Source organism: Teleopsis dalmanni, chromosome X, assembly GCF_002237135.1.
Source record: "Teleopsis dalmanni isolate 2A chromosome X, ASM223713v2, whole genome shotgun sequence".
In the NCBI taxonomy this organism is placed as follows: Eukaryota; Metazoa; Arthropoda; class Insecta; order Diptera; family Diopsidae; genus Teleopsis; species Teleopsis dalmanni.
In genome coordinates this window covers 31,322,242-31,347,288 of record NC_051848.1, presented here as the reverse complement: position 1 = coordinate 31,347,288, position 25,047 = coordinate 31,322,242, and the positions used below count along the sequence as shown (strand labels likewise).

Here is a 25,047-nt window from a genome sequence, read left to right as displayed (position 1 = left end):
AGCGTTTGTATAATTATTTTTAGTTAATGTATACAGATAAATTGTTGTTGAAAAACATATACCAAATGTGTGTATAATTATGTATATAATTCATGCTAAGAAAATTATTTTGCCTAATACATCAGAGAATGACAGTAAATATTTTGAAATGCAATATATATATATATATATATATATAAATATTTTTAGTAACAAAATGGGTACATATAATAAAAACAAAAACAATTTTTATCGCAATTAGAAAATATTTAAATATAAAAAAAAGCTATTTACAAATTTAAGGCTCTCATGATAAGAATACATTCGTAAGCAATGCAATACGATATCAGCAAAATTTCCATTTTGATTAAATTTATAAAAATTTATATCAGACAAAAGGAAAAAAAAAATTAAATTAAATAAAAAACTATGAAAACGCATAGAAATAAGTAAAGGCGAGTAGTAGTATTTCGCTTATCACGTAATTGTGCTATTTAAAGATAAGATAAATTTGATATCAGGAGATATATGTAGATCAAAAATAATCAGTAAAAATGTGTTAGCAAAAAATTAAGCAGACACAAAAAATTATATATAAGAGGAAGGCCATTTTGAATTATAAAAATTGAAAATAAATTAATTATATATCATTAAAAACGTCAATAATGATTGTACATATCAATTAAGTTATAAAGTATAAACTTGAACAATAAACAATTAAAAAAAAAAAGCACTCATGTATGCTTTAGATTAGTTAATATACGGCTCTAATACTCTCATTGAAACAAAACAAAAAATATGTAAAGGGATACTTTATGCACTATTAAAATAACGCTTGTACTTACAATGAAAACTTTAGTGAATCATCTAATTCCATAAGAGCTGCCTGGTTACCACAACGATAACAATAATTTGGCGCTGAAAAAATTGTGACAACATTTCGATCGTGACACCAATTATAACCTTCCATAACCAGTTGATGGGCACGTGATACCAATGTCAAGCCATTTGTGTTATTGAAGGTTTCCGATATATCCTATAATACAAAATAAAAAATTTCAATTTAAAAATAAAGAACTTGAATTTTTTTAATAAATTTACTTACTTGACCGAAAGTATAACCAGCACCACGTGGTGAGATACCCCAGCCGCCTCTATCATCTGGATCAGACCAAAGCAAGTCACACATAGGACCCTCATGTGGCACCTCTTGTAATCGATCCAACGCACGAATATGATCCAAGCTATCAATAGATGGACTTAAACCGCCATGCAAACAGAAAATTTGTCCGTCGACTAATGCCGTCAGTGGCAAGTAATCAAAAAGATCGGTAAAGTATTTCCAAACGTTTGCATTCCCATATTTGCGAAGGCATTCATCGTAGAAGCCATATACTTGAGTAATTTGTCGCGATTCATGATTACCACGTAAAATAGTAATTCTTTCACGGTACCTTACTTTAAGCGCAACTAATAAGGTTACAGTTTCTACAGAGTAGTAACCACGATCAACATAATCACCCATGAATAAGTAATTAGTGTCAGGAGATTTGCCGCCTATCCGAAATAGTTCCATTAAATCATGGAACTGTCCGTGTACATCGCCACATACTGTAACAGGACATTTCACTTCTTGAACATTGGATTCTTTCGAAAGAATTTCCTTAGCCTGTAAATAATAAAGGAAATAATAAAATATTAATTAAAATGATTATTATATGTGCTTTTTTATCAATTTTAAATTAATTTTTTTTTTAAAAGTAGGTATAAAACATTAAGTAATATTAATAATTAACCGTCGGAAGTATATAAATAGTTGAAATGGTGAAAGTATTTAACAAAATTAATTATGAAAATTCAGATCAAGTTGCGATTGTTGTCTTGCAGTTAAAGTAATTAAGTTTTTGCTGGAGTTGTGCAAATTAACAATGCAATATAAAATGTAGTTAAAGCTTTCATTTGATATATTAAGAGCAATCGATCGTTTACTAATGACATTTAGAGAATAATAGTTGTCATGTAAAAATATGCTCATTATAGTTATAGTATATAGTATACTTTTGACATACATTATATATATAGCCGTTGGTGCACAATAGATCAAGCTAATCGCAGTACATAAAAGCCTAAGCCTAACCCATAATACATTACCATTACCATATAATATAGCAGTTAAAAAAAATTTGTACATGGTAATGAGAATAATAATCGATATTTAGAGAACATTTAAAACTGTTGATCAAAATTATTATAAAGAGTTAAAATATCTACAACCAAACAGTTTTATGGGACGCTGTTTTCGAAGAGTTACATTGGTTTACTACACATATTACAATCAAATTGATTATTAGACAATATATAAACAAAACTATTAAACAAAGTTTAAGAAAGACTTAGTATATATGTGACCAAATAGTTCTTAAAAAGTCTGTTTACAAAAGCATTTCCATGTAATGATTTATAATATGGTTTACATATAGTCCAAATAATAGATAATAACCACAATATAAATAAATAATTCTTGGAATGTGCAGTAAAAAAGGTGAAGTTGCAGTATTTAAACATTTACTAAAGTAAATACTAAAATCGCACATTTAAAAATAAAGATAAATGGACACAATCTAAGGAGGGAGAATATTTTCTAAGTGTTAATTGGTTGCTATGTAAAAATAATTGTGGAATAACTCATTTTATAATAAAAAAATAATAAAAAAAATTAATAAAGTCTGTTGAGATAAATGTGTAATTCTGGCAGTTGTATATAACAACTACTTTAAGTAAATGATTTTCTAAAAGTATTTGTTGTTTTGATTGTAAAAATGTGTTATTGTTTATTATCTTTTGATACGATCAAACAGAAGAAAAAAAACAACACAAGTAGTGATTTATTATTTTAAATGAATATTACGCGATATCTCACAACTCTATCGAATTTACGATAGAAAATGCATAGAACTGTATTAGCGATGGCACCGCTGCTCATGTGCACTGTTTAATACTAGAAAATATTGTATTAACGTCTTTAATGACATTATTTTTCAAAAAGGTATTAATACCGACCGTATTTGCTAAACACATTGGGTTGAGAAATACTGATTTTGAGAGATTTAATATATCTCACAACCGTAAATGTGACAAACAACGAAAATTAAGTGCAGCCTATACCAATAATTTTTATCAATTTCTTATTTCCCAAATTGTAAACACTGGTCTTAAATCATGCAATACTAGGAATACTACCGAATAAGAGTGTTAATGAGATCCATTAAATAGGATCTAAATAAATAGATCCAGGGAATCTCACAACCGTAAATATGGCAGAAAAGGGGTACTAAGTATTTTTGGACGGGTGTATAAATCAGAGGAAAATAAATTTGATTATTTTGATAAATGAGATAATACCGATAATTAAAAAAAAATATATAAATACTTTTAATTATTCTAATATACTACTTTACTTTTAATTTTTTTAATTTTTGATTTTTATTTTATTTTTACGTATTCTATTCTATTCTATTGTGGACTATAATATCAACCGATAAAAACTTTTAAGAAGATTTCTGGTACATACGCAGATGCAAAATTTCGCTATGAAAGAGCAATATTTCTCCGAACTTTACTAAGATACAATATCATAATCAGTTAACATTTCTCATCAAGGGTCGTTGTTTGATAAGAAGACAGACGTGCAACAACCAGAATGGGCGTTATTAATAGACTTTTTTTAACTTTCCTTTATATTAGTGTTAATCTATACGTATGTGACGTACAAAAATTGTTATTGTTGACTGTGGAGCGAAAGTGATAACATGTATTGATATAAGCAGTTCCGATTATTATATGCTACCCTGTCGTTTGATGGGAGTTTTTAAAAAGAGGACTAAAAAAAATCGTCAAAAACAAAAATGTTTGCTTAAACCAGTATACATTGTGACCGAAAAGTTTCCGGTCATAAATAAATAAAACGCAAAATTCTTAATCTTCATCAATATTTATTTTATCTCCTTCAAAATATGCTCCATTAGAAGCGATACACAAATGCCAACGTTTCTTCCAATCATAAAAACATTTTTTATAGGCGCTTTCCGGTATGGCTTTGAGTTCCCTCTGCGAATTCTGTTTTACGTCTTCTATGGATTCAAAACGCGTTCCTCTGAGTGGTAATTTGAGGTTGGGAAACAGGAAAAAGTCACACGGTGCAAGATCAGGTGAATACGGTGGCTGTTCGATGGTATTTATTGAATGTTTGGCCTTAAAATCGTTGATAATGTTGAACAAATTGAGGTGAATCGGAACAAGCCGGGCGTTGACACGTCGCATACACAAATTGTCCACCAAAATCAAACGAGCCATCTCACGACCGATGCCTAGCTCTCGTGCTATCTCTCTAACACTCACATGAGGATTTTTGAACACGATTTCCTTTGCCTTTTCAATGTTTTCGTCGGTGGTAGAGGTCGAAGGTCGTCCAGAACGCGGCATGTCTTCGACGGTCGTACGACAGTCCTGAAAGGCTTTGTACCACTCATAAACTTGAGTTTTCGATAAAACTGATTCCCCATAAGCCTTTTGTAGCATTCGCAACGATTCTGCACACGAAATTTCGTTCGAAAAACAAAATTTGATGCAAACTCTTTGTTCAATATTTTTTTCCATTGTTTTTTTCGCAACGCACTACTGAGGTGAACTGGTTTCAACAGCTGCCGTAAACGAACTGTCCGACAGATCGCGCTCATTTTTGGCATAGTAATTAAGGACAGTGCTGCCAAACTACATAACTTAAAATATCGAAAAATATACAGCGCGCGAATTTTAAATGAGAACCTCCGAAAACCTTTCGGTCACAATGTATAATTCAAGATTTATTAACTTAAAAATACAAACAAAAGCGGGGACATAGGACTTTTTGAAAGTCTTAAGTGAGACGTTATGTAAAAAAGTTTTGGGAAACACCGCTCTACGCAAAGTGGTAATTCTTAAGGCGCCGTTAACAATAAATTTTAATAATTAATAACAATGTTTTGGAATTTGGAATTAAATTTTTTTTTGTGACGAGTTCTCTTTTATATTCAATACTCACTTAATTTCTATATTAGTTATCTATCTCTTAGGCTTTTTTGTTTTTTTTTTAATATATTAAACCAAAGAATTTTAAGCTGAGATTAGTTATTAATAATTTTGCACCCAGTAAGAAGTCAGAAAAACTTTTAAGTATCGGTGATATAAATTCAATAAATTATGTTAAAAAATTATTACATCATTTTTAGATTTTTTAAATAAGTAAATTTTTTTGTTTCTGCAAACCATATATAATATAAACTAAGTATGAAAAACAGTGAAGTTGAGAATTTCGAAATTAAAATTAAAAAAAATTTCTATTCATAAAAAAGAGGAAATTATTTTAAATTGCATATAATTTTATTATACAATTAATTAATGTCTTTTATGTATGTACCTAATACTCTCTCTACACCTATGTCAGAGAAAAATTTATATTAATGAACGGCAGGGCAGATAAGTAAACTGTACTTTGACAAGTTAAGTAACTATCGGTGCTTTAGAATATTAAATAACAACAAAACACAAAAAGATACATTTGTATCTTTATCTATAAGTATAAGCATGCATGCAAAGTGATTTGCCTACATAGCATAAACCAATTCAATGTTTCCGTTTTCCTGATAAGTTCAATGACTTCCATAAGCAGACGTTGTTTAATAGATTTTGTTTATTTTTTTTTTATTGCATAAAAACTAAACTTTATTTTAAGTCACGTGAATTAAATACAAGAAATAAACAAAAACAAAAACAAAAACAAAAAATATTTAAAAAATTGCATTTCAAATGCATTGAAAGCATAGGATATAAATTATGGACTTCGAGCAGTTGGTTGTGTAATAGTAGGAAATCTTAAGCAGTCTTGTAATTGTGGTTGTAAATTTTTTTGTTTGTTTTTTAATTAAAATAAGCTCACAACATTTAGTTTTTTATTAAAAAAATATAAAAAAAAATGTTATAACTACAAGAAAATATTTAATCAAGATTTAGTTATTGTTTGAAGTCTATGGAGCATGTAAATGGACGGACAGACATCAGCATTTATATTTATAATTCTTTTATAAATATTAAAATTATATTATTTATTCACGAACCTACATATATTACTATAAGTATATAAAAACATTGTATATACATATACAATTAGCAAATAATTAAAAATTATTAATATATAAAAGTGTGAAAATATAAAAAATTTATTAGTTCAATAATAATAAATATATTGCATTACATATTCATCATAAATAATAAATATAAATAATATACTACTGAACAATTAGCCTGTTAAAAAACAAAATTAACACAGATTTTTTTATTACAGAAGTGCACATCTAATCCATTCTTTAGACCTAATACGATCTATCAACAATAGTGCAAGAAATTGTAACAAAACTATTGAAAAAAACAACATGAGCATAAAGGGAATAAAAATGCTACCTAACAGCATCAGGAATCATAAAAAATTGCCAGTGCTTGCTAACATCACCAAAATTCGCAAATCAACTAAGAAACTTTACGCTTCAAAATTTTATTATATCAATCTGCCAGAAAGCCAAATACCTGGGCATGCTATTAGACCAAAAGCTGACTTGGAAGGAGCACATAATACATATATCCATATATCTAAAGTGCTGCACCACACAAATTTGGAAATGAAAAGACTCGCTGCCTTGGAACTATTGTACATTATTGTATTGATATTGTATGAAATGTATTGAAATTATCATTAACAGGTTATCTTAAATGATAATGATTTATCTTAAATGATGATTTAAGATGACTCAAACTTCCAAACTTCATTTATTAAGAATATAATTAAATATCTTTGATAGTAATATTAAAAAAAAAATTTAAAAAGAAAAACAAATATATTCTTTAATTATAAGATTTGTAAAATCCCAAAATAAGAAATTAAGTAATTATTGAAAATCAATTTTGTTTATCTCTTTATTTTTATTTCGAAGAAAGCAAGAGAAAAAAAGTATATATAAAAACTTAGGCCTAACTAAAACTTTTTCTACAAAACTTTATCTACCTCTAGTGTCGTGTCTTTTATTTGTATTTAACAGTTTTTTTTTTTGACAGTTAAAACTATTAGCTCAAGCATTTAATATCTTCCATTCTTTTGATTTAAAAAAATAAAATAGAAAAAAGGCAGAAACTTCATTAATTATTTATAAAGCAGAAATGTGAAGTTTCGATTTGGCAAGAAGTATTGCCAGAGACACGCATGGCAATTTCTCGAAGTTAGTTTAACATTTTAAATAGGTTAAGAAAAATACAAGAAAATCAGAATAATAATGGCAATAATAAATAAGTTTGTAGATACACGAATAAGTAAGCATTGCGTGCTACCACAACATAATTTTACTAAATGAAAATAAATTCAATTTAAATACAGAAAATAGAAAATAGAAAAAAAATCGTGATTTTGAAAATTTGCCAAAATTTGTGAACTACTCACAATACCAGAGAACCGAACTGAAAGACAGAATAATCTCGTTTGGCAATAGATTTCATTTCGTATCGTCATATTTAGCTTATTCGAATGTGAAATACAAAATAGAAATTTTTATAGTTTAATATGTGTCTACATTTATTTATAAGTAATAGTACATATGTTTGTAATATTTATGTATAACTAAATAAAAACAATGTTGAAAAAAGTATGGTGAACGACTAGTAATGCTGCTGATAAAATATAAACGCTGAGCCAATAAATTTTTAGCAAACTAACAAATACAAAAGGCCAATAGACACATAAAAAAAAAGCGCCAGACAAAAGTAAAATAATGTACATCTACATATGTATGCGTGTATGCAAAAATCTACATAAACCAAAAAAAAAATGCTCATATTGCAGCTATGCACTCTACATACACACAACAACGCAACTTAACAATCGAAAGATATATTTTCAATTTCAAAAAAAAAAAAGTTATAGTGTTCCACAAAAGCGAAAGAAATAGGAGGGAGGAAACCTCTACAACGAGTCTATATTTGCTAGAAAAAACAGAGCTGCTCTGTATGAGATTATCAAATTATTAGATTATGAAAGAGTATGAAATTATTGGCTTCACTGACAGATATTCAGATATTCAGCTTTCACTGATCCGATAATTATTGCTGTGGTTTCTTTTAGATAATGTTACTATCTATAGAAACTACAACCTGAATTTGAGTTCTTCATTTCAAAACATGATCATCCATCTATGATATGGATGGGTAAGGATTATGTGAGAGAAGAAAGGATTGTTATTGATACGATTTAAGATTGATAAGATTTAAATTGAAGTCAAACACAAAGTCTAAACGAAGACATCTATCTAATCAGTTTTATGGGATGGCTTCGAAGATCGATTGGACTTATGTTTGTGTATGTGTGTTGGAGCAGGAAAAAAAAGATATATTACATCATGAAGGGTAGAACTGCAATTGGGGTACATATTGGGAATTTAAAATCGTATAAGCAGTCGCTACTCCTTTTTCTGCGACTATTGAAAATACTAATAACTTAAAAAAGAGTGATGAAAAAAGTTATATATTTCCCCCTTAAGCAAAAGACTAACCATATTTCTCGTTCTAACTTCGTTACTACTAAAGTCAACTCAAAACAACAATCGGTCAAGGAATTCTTAGACTAGTGATTTTATTATTTTTAAGTTTCCAAAGTATGTGACGGAACCATAACCATTTTCATCCTGCTATTTCGAACGTTACACTAGTTGATTATATATTTATCTCATATAACATATTAAATATTTTCTTGGAACAATACATCGTATCGCAAAAACTTATTGATAATAACTTGTAATTGTTTTGAATTTTCTATGAATTTTTTCTGTTTCTTTATTATGTTGAAACTATTTGAGTCAGGCCACTTGAGCACTTTTACTCTTTCTTAACTCAAGGTATTTTCAAAACCCCTCTTTACGCCTTGGCTGGATTATTTTTTATCACTTCATCAGACTAAGTAATAATTGACCTCAGATCTGCATACCTCCCCGAGGAGCCTGTAACCATTCTGTTTCAAATAACATTTAAATTAAATATAGGTGTTTTTCAATCATTTGAATTTGATCAGGATTCATATATATATATTTAGAAGTTGACAAAATACTACTACTCTTGTTTTGTCTATAATGAACTTGCATCTCCGATTTACTAACTATACTCATTTTGTTATATTCAGTAAATATAGATGTTATTGCTATAGATAGTAAGTACCTCATAATAATCCATGAACATAATATACCTATCTAAACTTTCTTTAAATAATATTATATTATTAATTATATACAAAATGAATTTTGTCAAAAACAATTTAATTTTAATTATTTCTTTTTATGAATAAAACATTTATTCGCAATTATTAATGATAAATAAATCCACCCATTTTAATTTGGTAGAAACCGGCATGGAAGCGTAATTAGTTGATAAATAATTACACTCTCGTTGTACTGCAAACTTATAAAATTGTGAATGCAAAGAAGTAAAAATATTTTAAAATTAATTGGCAAAGTAATACGGAAGCTCATGTCATCAAGTTCGGGCCATCAACATATTTTAACCAACAAAGCGTTTATAAACCCCACAAAACCAAAGTATTGTTACCAGATTTGTGTTTGTTGGTGAAAGTAGTTGAAAAAAATGCTTTTGTTTGTATAGTTCGAACATATATAAAATAAGTTGCATATAGTTTGTTTTGAATTGTTAAATTGCTAAAGAGATAGACAGATTGACTATACGTATTTAGATAAAAAAAATTGACAGACATATTATTATTAAGCAAACTTTTGTAAAGAAATGTCTATAAATTAATTAAATAGTTTAGCCCAGTCAATGCTCTGACAAGCTACGTCTGTTTACAGTTCTATTAGAAGAATTAGCAATTAATTTAATCTATAATTAATGGTTTTCTTCGATTTTTGTAGCTAAAAATAATAGGTTAAAATGTTTGTAGTGTGCCAACATCAATTTTAGGGCTCTAGAGCACATTTATTCTTACAGAGTACCAGGAATTTTAGTCATTTCATTGAATGTTATTAGGTCAGCATTGACTCAGACAATATATATTCACTTATATCAACAATTGTCTTAATAAATTTTAAAAGAATTATATACACATATGCATTTTGTATTGATATATTTATATTCTACGAATTAAAATCAGGGAAATAAAATTATAATACTGTGAACAGCTGGAAAGACTACTTTGGCACCATCATAAAAATTATTTTATTTTAATATTATATATTAATAATAGCAATACTAGGAGATGTAACTCCAATTGATGTACAAGCTAATGAACGTTGAAAAATATATAACAAGAAAATGTACGACTATTATATCTAACAAATAGGAACAGAATAAATATCAAAATCAAACCATCCAATGTGGCAAGAAAGATCGTACTATAGCATGCAAGTAAGATGGGCAGCTACACTGATACCTAATATTATCATTTCACAGAAATTTATCATATTATCACAGAAATCAGGAGACATAACTTACTACTCACTCAAGTACCCAGAAGGTGAATATATCCGGATGTGTATATAGCGGCGTAGATTGTGACGACGTAGATCACATATTTTTTTCTGTAATAAGTGGCTCACGTTAAGAGAAGAGATACAAATCTGGACCAAAAAAATCGTAAAGTATAGTTTTGAAAAGATGAGTGTTAACCTAGAGAACTGACATATGATAGAATCATATGCGAATAAGGTCCTGACAGCAAAAAAATAAAACAGTAGAAAGAAACAGAAACCAGGCTAATAAATAGAGATCTAGGTGCGCAGATAATAAATTAAATGAGAATGTTTTAAAATATTAATATAAAAGTTACCTCTCCCCGAAGTAATGCGATAGTGGTACCGGAGGGGAAAAAGTCTCTCCGAAGAGGGGGTGATTTAATCCGTAGAATTGGTGTTTATGTTACAAAAAAAAAACCTAATAATATGGTAATACACATGGTACTGGCAGCGAAACACTGGGACTATAGCTTTAATAATATATATTAGGATGAAATTAGAGTATAAATATAATAAATTTAAAAATAAAATTTTAAAAACTATTTATTAATAATTTTTGAATATATTTTTTGACACTCTTGCTGCGTCAATTGAACACACATAGCGCGCCCATTATAAATTTTTACATTATCTAATAAATTTTATAGTTTTGTACTGCTGCATCCGAATAATTGCAATTGCAATTTAAAATTCTTAATTTTTCAATTTATTTGTTAGTTAAAGCAAAAAATGCCAGTTACGTTCAACAAAAGTCATTTTATTTGTGCATTTTAACAAATGCATCCTAACACGAGCCGTTAAATATCTGCCAACAAAACACCCCACCCACAACAAGCAAGCTTACTAACTAGCAGCTCTGACCTCTCCGGTTTTTTTCTTTAAAGATTATAATGAATAATTCACGTGACAATCAAAACACCAGAAAAATGAATGACGATTGTTGGCGGCCGCTGACGTTAGCGGTCAAGCGCAAAACATGCATCCAAAGAGAGTAAATAGTTTTTTTTTATATAATAACCGCAAAAATACAAGTAAAATGTTAATGTTAAGTACAATATACAACAATACGATAAATAATATAACATGAAAAAGTCGTCTTACAAACACAAAAAAAAAAAAATACCGAAAAAAACGCAAACAAAAAATGTGTAAAACAAAAATTAAAATAAAACACAAAACACAAAAAACAAAATGGTAAAAAATACAACTGCAAATAGCAACAACAAAAAGTAAGAAAGAAATTACCGTCGAAACGAAATAAAAACGAATTTGAAAAAAATTAACTAACACGCACAAAAAAAAGTATGTACAAACATACAATAAAGATGTAAAAAAAAAAAACAAACGTAGATGACCTTGCGATTAGCCGAACCCAAAGTAAACTACTTACTGAACAACAAAAAAAGGTTAAGAAAAATTAATAAAAAATAATAATAGTAATAAATAAAGAAAAGGGGGAACTGCCCAGCGGCACCATTATGCCAGCGCTGAAAAAGTAAGCGAGGAGGTAATAGCTCTTCGTTTTTATTTTTCTTTGTTTTCGACATTTGCGTTCGACATATGCAATTTCGGGGTTGAAATTATAAAAGAATAAAGAAGAAAAGCAAAGGAGTATTAAGAATTTCTTGTTTTGCCTACATTGTATACATTTAGTCTGCTTTTGATTTCAGTGAAGTGCGTGCAGTGAACAAAATAAAATCTAAAAATATAAATAAAATATAATTTGTGAATTTATCATAAACTCACTGTAAGTATATGCAAAATTAAGTAAATATATTAAAAATGATAATTGAAATTTTTGTTTTGTATTATGTAGATGCTACTGCGTCAAGAACGATTAATTGAACAATGTGCTGCGAATGCAGTCATTCTAAAGCAAGGGGTAAAATGTAGTCAGCTGTTTCAATTGGAAAATTTTACAATTCAAACTGAGGAGGATTTAATTCAATTTAATGAAGAAATCACTGCCGTTGAAGTAGTTGTAAGTTAAATTATATATGTTTCTTACTTTCAATTTCAACTTATTAATATATTCACATGTAACAATTTTACTAATTCATACATTTCTTTTCATCTATTACGTTATTTATAGACTGCATCAATGAGACGCGTTATTAAAAAACAATCAATTACGCGAAAAATTTCCTGGAATTTTGGAGAATGGTACCCAAGGCAAGAAGTTCTTAAGAGCATTAGAGAATGTGACAGCAGCACTTTTTGGTATGGTATATTGTACATAATTAACTTTAGCGTATACAATAACATACTTTTGTATTTACAGATGCTTTAAGTCATCTGTACTCAAGTCATCTGTAAGCCGGAACAAGTGATCGAGTCGAGTCTGGAAATCTCTTCAAGGTGTTAGTAACAATTTCCAGAAAAATATTCATCTATATAAGTATGTTATATTTTTTTATGTAAATATTAATATTTTAATTGTATAAAACATAAATATAAAATATAATTTATCCAAAAAAATTTATAGTATTTTATTTAAAAATCAATAGCATAGGTAAAATTGAAAATTTAAGCGAACATATCAGCGCTGATATGTTGCATTACAAATTCGAAAAGGTAAGCGAGCATGTCAGCGCTGAAATGTTGCATTACAAATTTGAAAAGGTAATCGAACGATTCAGCGCTTGCCCGCAATGACATGCACGTGTTAAAGTAATTAGGAGTTTCATTTGAATAATCAGCGCTAGGCATTACCATTCAGCGCTGAGGGAATCGATTCCTTCAGCGCTGAAAGTCCCGCTGGGTGCTGTTAAGAAAATTTGTGTATAAATGTATGTGTGAGACAAATAGACGACAAATATGTGTGCGAGTGTAAAGGTCGGAAGAAGGAATTGCCTATAGAAGCAAATTTTCGTTTCGTTTCGTTACGTACAGTACAATGTGGATTATTATATATTGTATATATATAGATAGTATAGGGAAATTTTCCTAAAGCATGTTTGTATCAATGTTAATCAATGGATTAGCATTGATAATTGGTATAAATGTTAAGTGTAAGTGTAAAAAATACTATAAATTTAATTAGAAAATCAAACCAAAAAATGTTAAAATAAAATATTTTTAATAATTTAATATGTTTATAAACATTGAAGAATTGTATTAAAATAAGATTCCAAAAAATATATCTAATATCTAAATAAGAGATGTTAAAAAATTTATTCAGATATAAGATTCATAATTACATTAAATAATAATTAAAAAAAAAATTAAGCAGAACACGAGTTCGATTCTTGGTAGTTGCAGTCTCAAAAAATTATTTATGAATAATTAAATACAAAAATTATTTCCAAGACCACTAATAATGGGTATTTGGCAATACTGGAGACAGCTGTATGGTCAGCCAAAAATTCCATTAATTAAAATGAATTTTTGTTGTTGTAGTTTACTACTGTTCGAAAAACCTCTCTATTAAATAATTTTAATTATGAAACTTATAATATGCTGCATATAGTATGCCGATCTAATATAGTTAAAATCTAATATAATATAGTTAAAATCTAATATAATATAGTTAATCTTATATAGTTAAAAATCTTTAATGCCGACTATCAGAATTTAAAACAATATTCTCTAGAAACCACAAAAAATATAGAACATATAGAAACCTTTTATCGAATACAAGTCAGTGACAATATATAAATTATATTTTTCTCTTAATCCACGAACCACAACTTCAACAGTAGTAGTTAAGGGAAGCATTGCAATCACTAGTCTAAAACGACTGATATACTTAATAATAAACAAACTAGTCATTAGTTTTTCTATTACCTAATATAGTAACATCGAATATATCATCTAGCCTGTGAATCATATACATTCTTGAAGTGACTTGTTTCGTGTTTCGAAATTTTGAACCATTGGTTCTGTTCAAAAACTAGTTAATTTACTCTTAAGGTTTAAGATTATTCTTAGGTTCAGGATTTGTAAATCTAATGGTCCCAGTATTCTAAAGATTCTGGTTAAAAGCCGAATCGGTTAAAAAATAACTAATTCAAAATATAAATTTTATATAAAAAATATTAAATTCATTTAACAGATATTAATATCATAACAGACCTCAAAAAATTTTCAAATTATACTAAAAAAAATTATCAACACTTTAATCCAGAATTAGCTAAAAGATTTAAATTATAATAAAAAAAAAATAATAATAATAAAACCATAAGTTTTGTTATAATAATAGTATCAAATTAAATATTTCAAAGAAAACAATCAACTTTAAAGATATTGAGTGACTCAGCACTGTTGGTTAATGCAATAGGAAAAATTTTTTATTAATTTAGTTTTTTTAGATATTTAATTATTTTTGGTTTATTATATGTTAAAACAAAAGAATCATCGATAGTTAAAATGAAATTCATAAATGACTAATGAATGTAAAAACATAGAGAAAATTTGAAATTATAAAAATAACTTCATATTAGTTTCATAAAAATATATTTTATCTATAAGTAAAAATTGGATAATAGTTAGCGGTTAATTATACCATCTATTGCTATAAAGTATCTGTATAAAAGTACAATAACTAAATAATCAGATTTGAAAAAAAAGTGTAATTTCTATCATTTTTCAACAATTTATTATATTGAGTATACTTATTTCATAAGTGCTACCTTAAGTGTTCAGGAAAATATGATTATATGTCTTATTGTTTTTCCAATATTTTGAGTACTAACTTAAATATATAAAATAAGTTTTTTAAAATAAGATCCATTTTACTATTAATTTATTATTCAACTATGATGACTATTCAATATATAATACTCATCATTAAAAAGCACGGAATTTTAACAAAACATTGAAATTATATTGCCTATATGTTTAATATATTTATATGATATTTTGTATATATAAATATATTTTATATCAATATTTCATTATTTTTTAAGTGTATTTATTTTATCGATTTTTGTGAATGACTTCATCTGTTTTAGTTTCTTTCATGTTTTATATTTTTGTTCATCAAACTCTTCTTCCTATGTTTGATCATATTGGAAAAATAAATTTATTATTTCATAACCTACCAAAACGACCTACAAGTTAAAGGGTTCTTATTTTATAAGTTACTACATCGAATCCAGTTTTTTTTTCATAAGCAATAAAAAAGTATTTTCGTTGTGTGGTAGGGATGTTAAAGTAAATTTAAAAAAAAATATAATATAATTAAAACATATAGACATTTATAAAATGAATGTATGTTTAAATATCTTTAAAAAATATTTAAATTTATTTTATAAAATTTTAAAAACCGATATAACCTTCTACCCGGCATAATCAAACACTGTTCATAGGAGCAGTTTTGGTATATTTTGTATAATTTGGTACTTCAATTCATTGTGTTTAAAAAAACTCTAAACAAATCATATTAAAAATAATTAAAACTAATAATAATAAAAGTACTGAATTTATGATTAACATAATATTTATACAAATAGGTGGGTGCATCGTCGTATAAAACTTCATCACTATACTTATATCTGAATAATTTATTCTAGGAAAAAACCTAGAATAAATTTATATTTTTATATTACTTTAAATTTTTAATTTTTGATATTTTATATCTTTTACCACTAATTGTTATATAAACCAACTGCTTTTTAAATTTAAGAGTGTTGACATCATCTGTTTCTGAGTGATTTCTTATAATTTTAAATTAAAAATGTTTTAAGAGTAATGAAAACATACACAAAGATAGATCCTATGGTAGAAGATATCTTCAAGAACTAAGTAAACACGCAAACCCACTTACTTTATACCTTTTAGATAATAGTACCAAAGTAGCTTACACTATAGTTTTGCGTTTTGAAATATAAGCATAAGAACAGGATAGCATTATATCATTTTTTACCCTTTATATTACCTTTTATAGATTGCAAATACAAGTGTAAAACTAGATATATTTTTATGGTGATAATTTAATGTTAATTTACTGATAACAAATCTACCCTCGAATAGTAAGAGGATAATAGTGGAAAAGTTTTTAAATCGAAATTGTTTTTATTATTAAGAAGTCACATGAGTCCTATTGTATCAATTTCACTATTATTTAAAAAAGCCCCTTAAAGTTTTGTGAACAAAGTCAAAAGTAAATCTTAAGAAGAATTCTTAATTTGTTCTGATTGTTAACAAATGTGTTGTTAAAGCAGGACAGCCACAAAGAATATGCATAGTACTTTCCTCATCTTCGAGGCATAATCTGCATTCCGGATTAACATATAATTGCGGTTATTAAGGTGATATTTCAGACCATAATGATCTGTATTGAAACCCGTTAACAACCTTAAATTACATATTGAGAATTTAAGAATGTCTTTGTAGGAGTGCGGTATTATTAGTGCTTTGCTTTTCTAAGTCCTGGGAAGTCTTCCCAGTACTCCAGCTGCATATGATTTTCCCTTTCCTTGATAATTTGTTTTGTACTGGCCCAGTTTATCCCACAAAAGGATTGAGGACCTGTACAATCGAAATCCTAAATTTGTAATTAATTGTGTTCTAGCATTTACTATTTCTAATAATGATTTTAACAAATCTTATTCTGTATTTAAACTTTAATACATATATACACATATAAAAACTGTCATTTAATGCGAGATTTACCTGTATTTGTGTGGAATAAATTAACTGAAGAAAATTAATTATTACTAATGCAAAAGCAATTTATTTTTTAAGTGAGAAAAGCCTGTATTGTATCTTAATTTTTAATAAATGAAAGAAAAGTTTACAAAATAAATTTTAAAGAAAAAAGTTGTCAGGTGTATTATTTATGTGTGTGTAATGTGCGCATACACACATAAACGTTTATAGGCACATTGTGTATTCTTGGCTTCATTATTTTGTTGTCTTTATTAAATGGTCGTTTAATTAGTTTTTTTTTTTATTTTTATTTAATAACGTAATCAATTTCAAGGTCATTGTAAGTCCTTCCGTTTACGTAGGTGGACTAAATAATTCTATATATACATATGGTTTTAATGACATATATGAATTCATGGGAGAATAATTTTAACTATTTGCACACAAAAAATAAAAGAAAAACAAAGAAACAAAATAAAAAGTTATGAACAAACATTGGCACTTATCAATAAAAAATATTAATGTAAATAAAATAAATAAACAAAACAAATGGTTTAAGATATCAAATTCGAATTCAAATAAAAATTTATAGTATAGTTAATTGAGATATTAAGATTAAATAGTTTTAATTATAGAGAACAAAATAATAAAAATTAGGACTGTAGCTTATATAAAGAGACATATCTAACGCCATTCGTTCTTCATTGTTCATAATCAATACATGTGAAAAAAAAAGACACGTTAAACTTTATAAACAAAAAGAAGGAAGATGAAAGAGGAATGGAATAGTAAGCGCAAAATCATTGCTACAAGTCAATCAATACCAGTGGATTAGAAGCTATATACCCATAATCATTTCGAATGAGAGCACCAAAGCTTTCTAACGAGTACCTTTAGATCATTATGAGTATTATAGTTTCATATACTTAACAGTTGTTCTACAAAATAATATATTTTCGAATATTTTACTAGCATCTTATTACAAATATCTTATTATCCATTTTGTAATATCCGGCCATCCATAGATCATATACTTAATAATTGCTCTACTTTTAAATCTATTCGAAATGCTCTAATTTCTAATATTTCTAATATTTTATATAACATCTTATTACTAACATCTTATCTTCCATTTTGTAATATCCCGCTATTCATAGATCATATACTTTATTATTGCTCTACTTTTGATTCTATTCAAAATAATATCTTTTTGAATATTTTATCTAACAGCCTATATAAGTATATTTAAGTCTGTAATTTAATCAACAAAATTTAATTTATAATATTCGAGCTGAAAGCCCTGGCAGTTGCAGTGCTCGTTTTCTTATTTTAGTTATGGAATTTTATATTTTGTAATTAATTATAATGAATAAATAAACTAAATAAAAATATTTAGAGTATTAAATAAATTTTAAATTTTATATATACAATATATATGTGTTCCTAATTTGTTAAAATGAAACATTATATACAATACACTATAGTGTCTTCAGTTATGCGAATGTAATATAAGAATAAATTGCTGTTTAGTTTTACACACTAGACACAAATGTAAAAAATGCACAACTTGTATTTGATTAAACTAAAAATAGAATTTTTTCAACATAAAAATAACTAAAGAATTTTGCATAGTTCATTCACCTATTTGTAGTTTGTAGAGATACATATAAAGTTTCAAGCATAAATATCATCAAAACGTTAAATTATGCCAAAGGAGTAATTTTATTTCTTTTTTTTTCATCTATATGTTCACAGTGGAAAATATTACCTCAACATAAAAACCCGGCAGCATACAGCATCTTTATGCTACATAAAGCACGTAAATTGTTGCACAGACAGGCTTGGCCAACATTACAGAAGAAATACGTCAGGTAATGAAACTTGAAATCTTAAGTAACTATAAAATAGAAACTGGACATGGAAAGATACAGAAATTATTGGAAATTTGAAATGTGATTAGTTGTCTTCATTTCCTTAGAATGCAGTAGAGTGAAATACTTGAGAGTGTTAGACTAGCAATAAATGTTGAAAACGTCAGCCATATAAATGTTTGTGTATATTCGACAAAGTAGATTAAGAAACAAGATTCTGCAAAAGAAAATAGCTTCGAGTAATTTAGGTGCTTAAGCTTCAAGCATTAGAAATTCCAACTTGTTTTGCTTTAATAAGGCAATATCCCAAGATGTTCCAACATAACTACACACATATTAATATATTTAATTCTTTTTAATAAGATTGGTTCTCGAAATTATTTTAGCAAAATCAAATTGTGATTCTTTTTTAATCCATTTACTTATATTATTTTATCGGAAAACGACGGTAAAAAAAGTTGGAACTCAAACTCAGTACATACCTCTAATGTAAGAGTTGAAATCTAACAGCAAAATCATTAAGAAACATGTGAAACAAAAACTTTAGGAAATATATCCTGAAAAAAATACAAGTTTATTGTATTATTCATTAACAATTATAATAATCAAATTGGCAATTATAATATTATTAATAAATATAAAGTTTCTGTATATATCTATGGATATAAATTTACTTAATTCCATTCATATTTTCAAACAAAGAAATAGAGTAATTTATAAAATATAGTAATACGCAGAGTAAAAGGTCAGCGTGTGAACAGCGCTTAAACGCATGACTTCTGAACCAGTGGAAGTGACCCAACCTGATAACACATGAGGTGGAGTACAGTTTTTTGGTCATCCGCAAAGCTACGACACCGACAAACGTCGTTATAGAGTAGATCCAGTCTTATAGCAGGTCTTTCTAGCAAGCAAGTATCCGTCAGCACAGATACCATATGGCTGAGCAGATTATGCCTTAGTAAAAGCAGCTGACTGATACATTTTTTGTTCAATTTGGGCAAGGTAAGTCTTCAGATCTTACAGGGAGATTTATATGTCCAAGTTGTCTTAAGCTACTCTCAGGTATTTTTTGTTTAATTGTCAGTCTGACCGTTGCAAGTGAGCTACCAATATCTCAAAAATTAATGTCAGAGAGCAAGTTCGTCTGTTTGAAATATCACTGTGTCCAGGTACACATGTGAGCTGGACACTGACACGCCTAGCTAGCCCGTTAAAAGAAGCCTGGCTATACATTGATATACATAAATTCACGATCTTAAATACATTTTTGTAGCATTGGTGTTAGAATATATAAATCACACAGAAATAGTTGATCCAATATCTAAGCACATTTGTTAACCAATATTTGGTTAAGTACTAATAGATAAGTCTGGGTCACAGTAAAAAGGTCAATCCTTTTCTTCTGTATGCTTTCATTTACAAGCTGCGTGTTTTTATTTACATACGTGATATTTTTTAATATATTATGTTGTATAACACCTACTTTACTTTTATAAATAAGTAAATTATTTTTTTAAAGTATTTGTTAAAATAATTGGTGAAGATTTTCATATTATATTTAAAGTATGTTTTCCACTAAACTCCATATTAAATAAATAGTTTCTTAAAATAATCCAATTAAGTGTTTACTCATTCGGTTTTTTGCATTAGGGCGTGGAAAGCATTTTTTTCACTAAGCATGAAACTTAAAAATAACTCACAGGGTATTTTTTTTTTGCCAAATGTTTTCTGTTTTTTTATCTAACAAAAAAAGTGAGATACTGAACAAAAAACTCAAAAAACAAAATATTTACTACGTAAGTACAAAGCGCGTAAATACATAAATATTAAACAAGATTGTATGTATATATGTTGTGTGTGTTTGTGTGTGTGGCATCTTTCATCTCCATTACAACAACAACGAAATTATTTTCATAGAAGAACTAAAACACCACAACATTACAAACAGTCGAAAATAAAGTGTTTTTTTAATTTGTTTTTCTTTTTGGAGCTTTTTATTTAACAAACAAAAATTGCTCACTTTAAAGAAATTAATGTGCATAATAATTTAATTAAATTCTATTTATTTATAAAAAAAATTAAGATTCAAAATGTTATGAGAAAATTTTCTAACATTTATCTGATGTTTTTAAATCTATTGTATATTTTTTTATATTGTCTTTCTTTTAAAATAAGAAGAGAAAAACAGCTTTCTTACTCGCATTGAATGAAAGTGAAAAATCAATAATGACTGCGCTGCTGATAGCGCAGTTACTACTGCTTAACTTATGTTACTGGTGTGGTTGATGTGACTGCTGATGCGTTTGCTGTTATAAACAAATGCTCCTTCGTAGGCACATTTGTATGTATACCATTTCGCATTTCGGTTAAAGCATAAATGTTAGGCAACTCAACAGCACTCAACAGCAAGTGAGTGAGTAAGCGCAATAGGAAACATGAATATGAAGTTAATAAAACGACACATGGGATGGTAATGGTGCTGGTGTTGGTGATGACGACGCCGTCATGTATATTCATTCATTCATGCACTTGTTGTTAGTGCTGCCATTCATTTTGTTGTTGTTATAAAATTAACAGAATATTTTTTTAACTAAAATAGGAAAATATTTTTACTCTTATGCTTCATCTGCTTTTACGCCCGCTGTCCTGCTGTCACGGTCACCCTTACTTTATAAATCTATTGAGTAGAGCTGCTTACTGTACGTAAAATGTCACTATTTTTCTTTGGCTGTGTGCTGTTGTTTTAAATACGCAAAATGTTCATAGTGAAGAAGTTTTTTTTTTATTGGAGTAGAAATAAAACGTAATTAATTAAAGAACAAAAAATTTAAAAAAAAATTTGATGAAACGTAAACAAACATAAACAATTTTAAAAAATGTTGGTGAAATTTAAAAATTTTTAAAAAAATTTGAAAAAAATTATTAAAAAACTATAAAAGGACTACGAATAAAAATATTAAAAAAACCTACAAAAACCTTTAAAAAGATGTGTAAAAAAATTTGTATAGGAATTTTGAAAAATTTTATAAATTAATTTAAAAAAAAATGTAAAAAAACATTGAAACAATAGCATAAAAGTATGTAAAAAGAAAAAAAGTAAATGTAAAAATATCATATTTTTAGTTTCCCTGAAGATGACTATCGAGAAGATAGTCGAAATATTGGAAAAATATTTTAATAAAATGTGAACTGTTTTTAAATATATATAATAAATTATAGTTTTTTTTATTTCTATTTAAATTGACCAATAATAATTGACCTATAATAAAGTATTTTGAAAAAATATGAAAAAAAAATTGTAAAAAGAAATCGCAAAAAAAATTTGAAAACAGTAATTTCTGTAACGCAAAGTAATTTTGTATATTTTTAATATAAATGTCCAATTTTTTAGGCTTGTAAACTGGTAAATGGAATACAAGATATTAAATTTAATACATTTAATAAAATATAATTATTAAATAAATAATCAGCAATAAATTAATATTTATCTAAAAAGCAAATTTTTTTTTTAAATTCATGAATGACGTCACCACCTAAGAGAGATGATAATAATAAATAAATAATATTATGTGTGTTTGTTTTTTTAACACATATACATATATATAACTTTTTATACTACCTTTTTTTATGTAAAAAAAATTTCCTAAACAAATTTAACTAAATTCACTGACTTCACCACTACATATATTAGATGATGTAGCAAACAGACAGAGGCAAGCACGCAGCAGACAGACAATATATTTATGCCACAAGAGATATAAAGGTACGTGGTGTATTTAAAAAAACAAACAAATGTTTAATTGCTGTGTATAATTAATTTGTTGTATGGAACATTAATTAATGTATGTATAGTTTTTACAGCCACAAATCGTTCATGTTATAAATAAATATTACTATAAAAAAATCAGATGTAGTGAGAGAGAGAGAGAGAGAGTCTACTAACAATTAAATTTAAGTTAGGCATAAATCTTTGGAGTTTTCCGAAGAAATTTAAATATGGTTGTCTTTGTTTCAGAAAAAGGAATTTTCTTCCATAATTTATAAACACATTTTATTTGATTAAAAAATAATTAATTTAATGTTTCATTTTCAAAGCTATTGAAGTCGATTTTTTTTTTTACAAAAAATAATAAAACTAAGTCTTCCATCATTTTTAAAAATTAATACAAACAGACAAACGGATACATACCGTAACAGCAAAACGGAAATAAAATTTTTAAATTAAATATATGAAATTTTGTTTCTTGTTAAATAAACATTTGGCACATAAAGGAGGAAATGTTAAGTGATATTTAGCAGAACAATGCAGCTAGTGACACTCACAGGGACGAATGTCTCGAGACAAAAATTTTTTTTTACATCATTTGATTTATTGAAATAGAAATTAATTTAATATATATTACATATAATAAAGTAATCTAATCGATAACTAAACTCAACTCTAACTTTTGAAACTGGTGGCAACCCGCTCTTCCATGTTGTCTCCAACATTAGCTGGTTTTATAATTTTTTGTTGTGCTATATAGTATATATTTGCGTCTAAATTTTTCTAAAATATTATAAATATAATATTAAGAAATTATTTAAATGATAATATATATATATGATATATCACTATTGTTAGAGCCCTCGTATACCTTAAATGAAATTCATTTTTAATAATTCGAACCATAGCATTTATTAATGAATTGATAATGTAAGAAATAAATTGAAAGAAATCCCCGCAGCAGGAAAAGGCTAATGAATACTTATACCTTAAACTATATGCCACTATTATTAGAGCTCTCGAATATCACAATGTGAATTCATTTGTCATGTCCTGACCCGTAGCACTTTTTAATAATACTGATAATATAGTAAAACCTCATAGGGATAATCGAGCAAAAATTACGTCTTTAGGTTAGATTATATCGGTGATCTCAAAGGATCCACTTAGACCTATATGTCCATTGTGTTACCGCAGAATTAAAAACCTAAGAGTTTGAGCCTCTTAGAACTTTTTGCAAAGCTTATAATGCTATTTAAAGGGAGGGCTTGCAGTTTGCCAAGATTCTTAAAAAACAAAGCTACATTGATTTTCAACTTCAAAGCAGCAAATAAAAACATAAGAAATGGCTTATTTTAAATTAAAAGAAATTTAAAGATTAAATCACCAATAAAGATTAAAACAAACATATGTTCGTTTTGTAGACTATTTAAATTTGTTGGACCAAATGATCAAATTTTCACACATGTGTATTGCATTAAAACTTAGATCAGTCGTTTTTGTGTTTGAAGTTTTAAAAGGGTTAAAGTTAAAAAAAATTATAATTTTAAAACATTAAATCGTATTAATATATTAAAAATACAATTAAGTTTCAAAAGCGAGAGAGATACAACTTTTATATACATATGCATATATAAATATAAAAAACAAACTCTAACATTTAGTAACCCAGAGATATATAAGTGCTTTTAATTTCAATTGAAATATAAATGCACAATGATTGACTAATTGTTTTTTAAAAATAGAATTAATTATATTTCAAAAAATAAAGAATCTAAAAGCAATTAAGATAAAAAAAATTATTTAAAAAGTAAGTGGAATATATCAAAAAGTTTTCTAAATAAAAATCTATAGTTTGTGTTATATTATAAAATATGTAAATTGTAGGCTAATAAATAATAGCCTAGACTATTAAGACTAAGGCTATTAATATTTTTAACAAACATAGGCTAATGCTTAATGTAAATTTTAACCATAATTCTTCTTGGTATTATGCTTTTTTATCCTAATTATTGTTTTGGAGCAATAATTTGTATAAAATAAAATGTAACATAGACCAGATTAGTTGTTCGAACAGTTCAGACATTTGCGAACATTGAAAGAATTTTAGTATACACATCGAAATATAGTATACCGTTATCAAAAACATCTGCAATACCTGGAGACATACATAACGACTGATCGATTCAAATGAATTATTATTATTTACTATTGATATAAAGAAATTTGTACAGCACAGATACAA

General features: G+C 27.1%; 1 protein-coding gene across 1 annotated transcript in view; it reads right to left on the bottom strand.

Annotated features, from left to right (window-relative positions):
* LOC119687321 (serine/threonine-protein phosphatase PP2A) overlaps window positions 1–25,047 on the bottom strand; it is a 43,501-nt gene that overhangs the window by 6,259 nt on the left and 12,195 nt on the right. The window contains exons 2-3 of the mRNA XM_038101599.1: window positions 1,085–1,648; window positions 825–1,015 (exon numbers count right to left, since the gene is read on the bottom strand). Coding sequence (XP_037957527.1) covers window positions 825–1,015; window positions 1,085–1,648 — 755 coding nt within the window. The remainder of the gene's footprint in view (window positions 1–824; window positions 1,016–1,084; window positions 1,649–25,047) is intronic.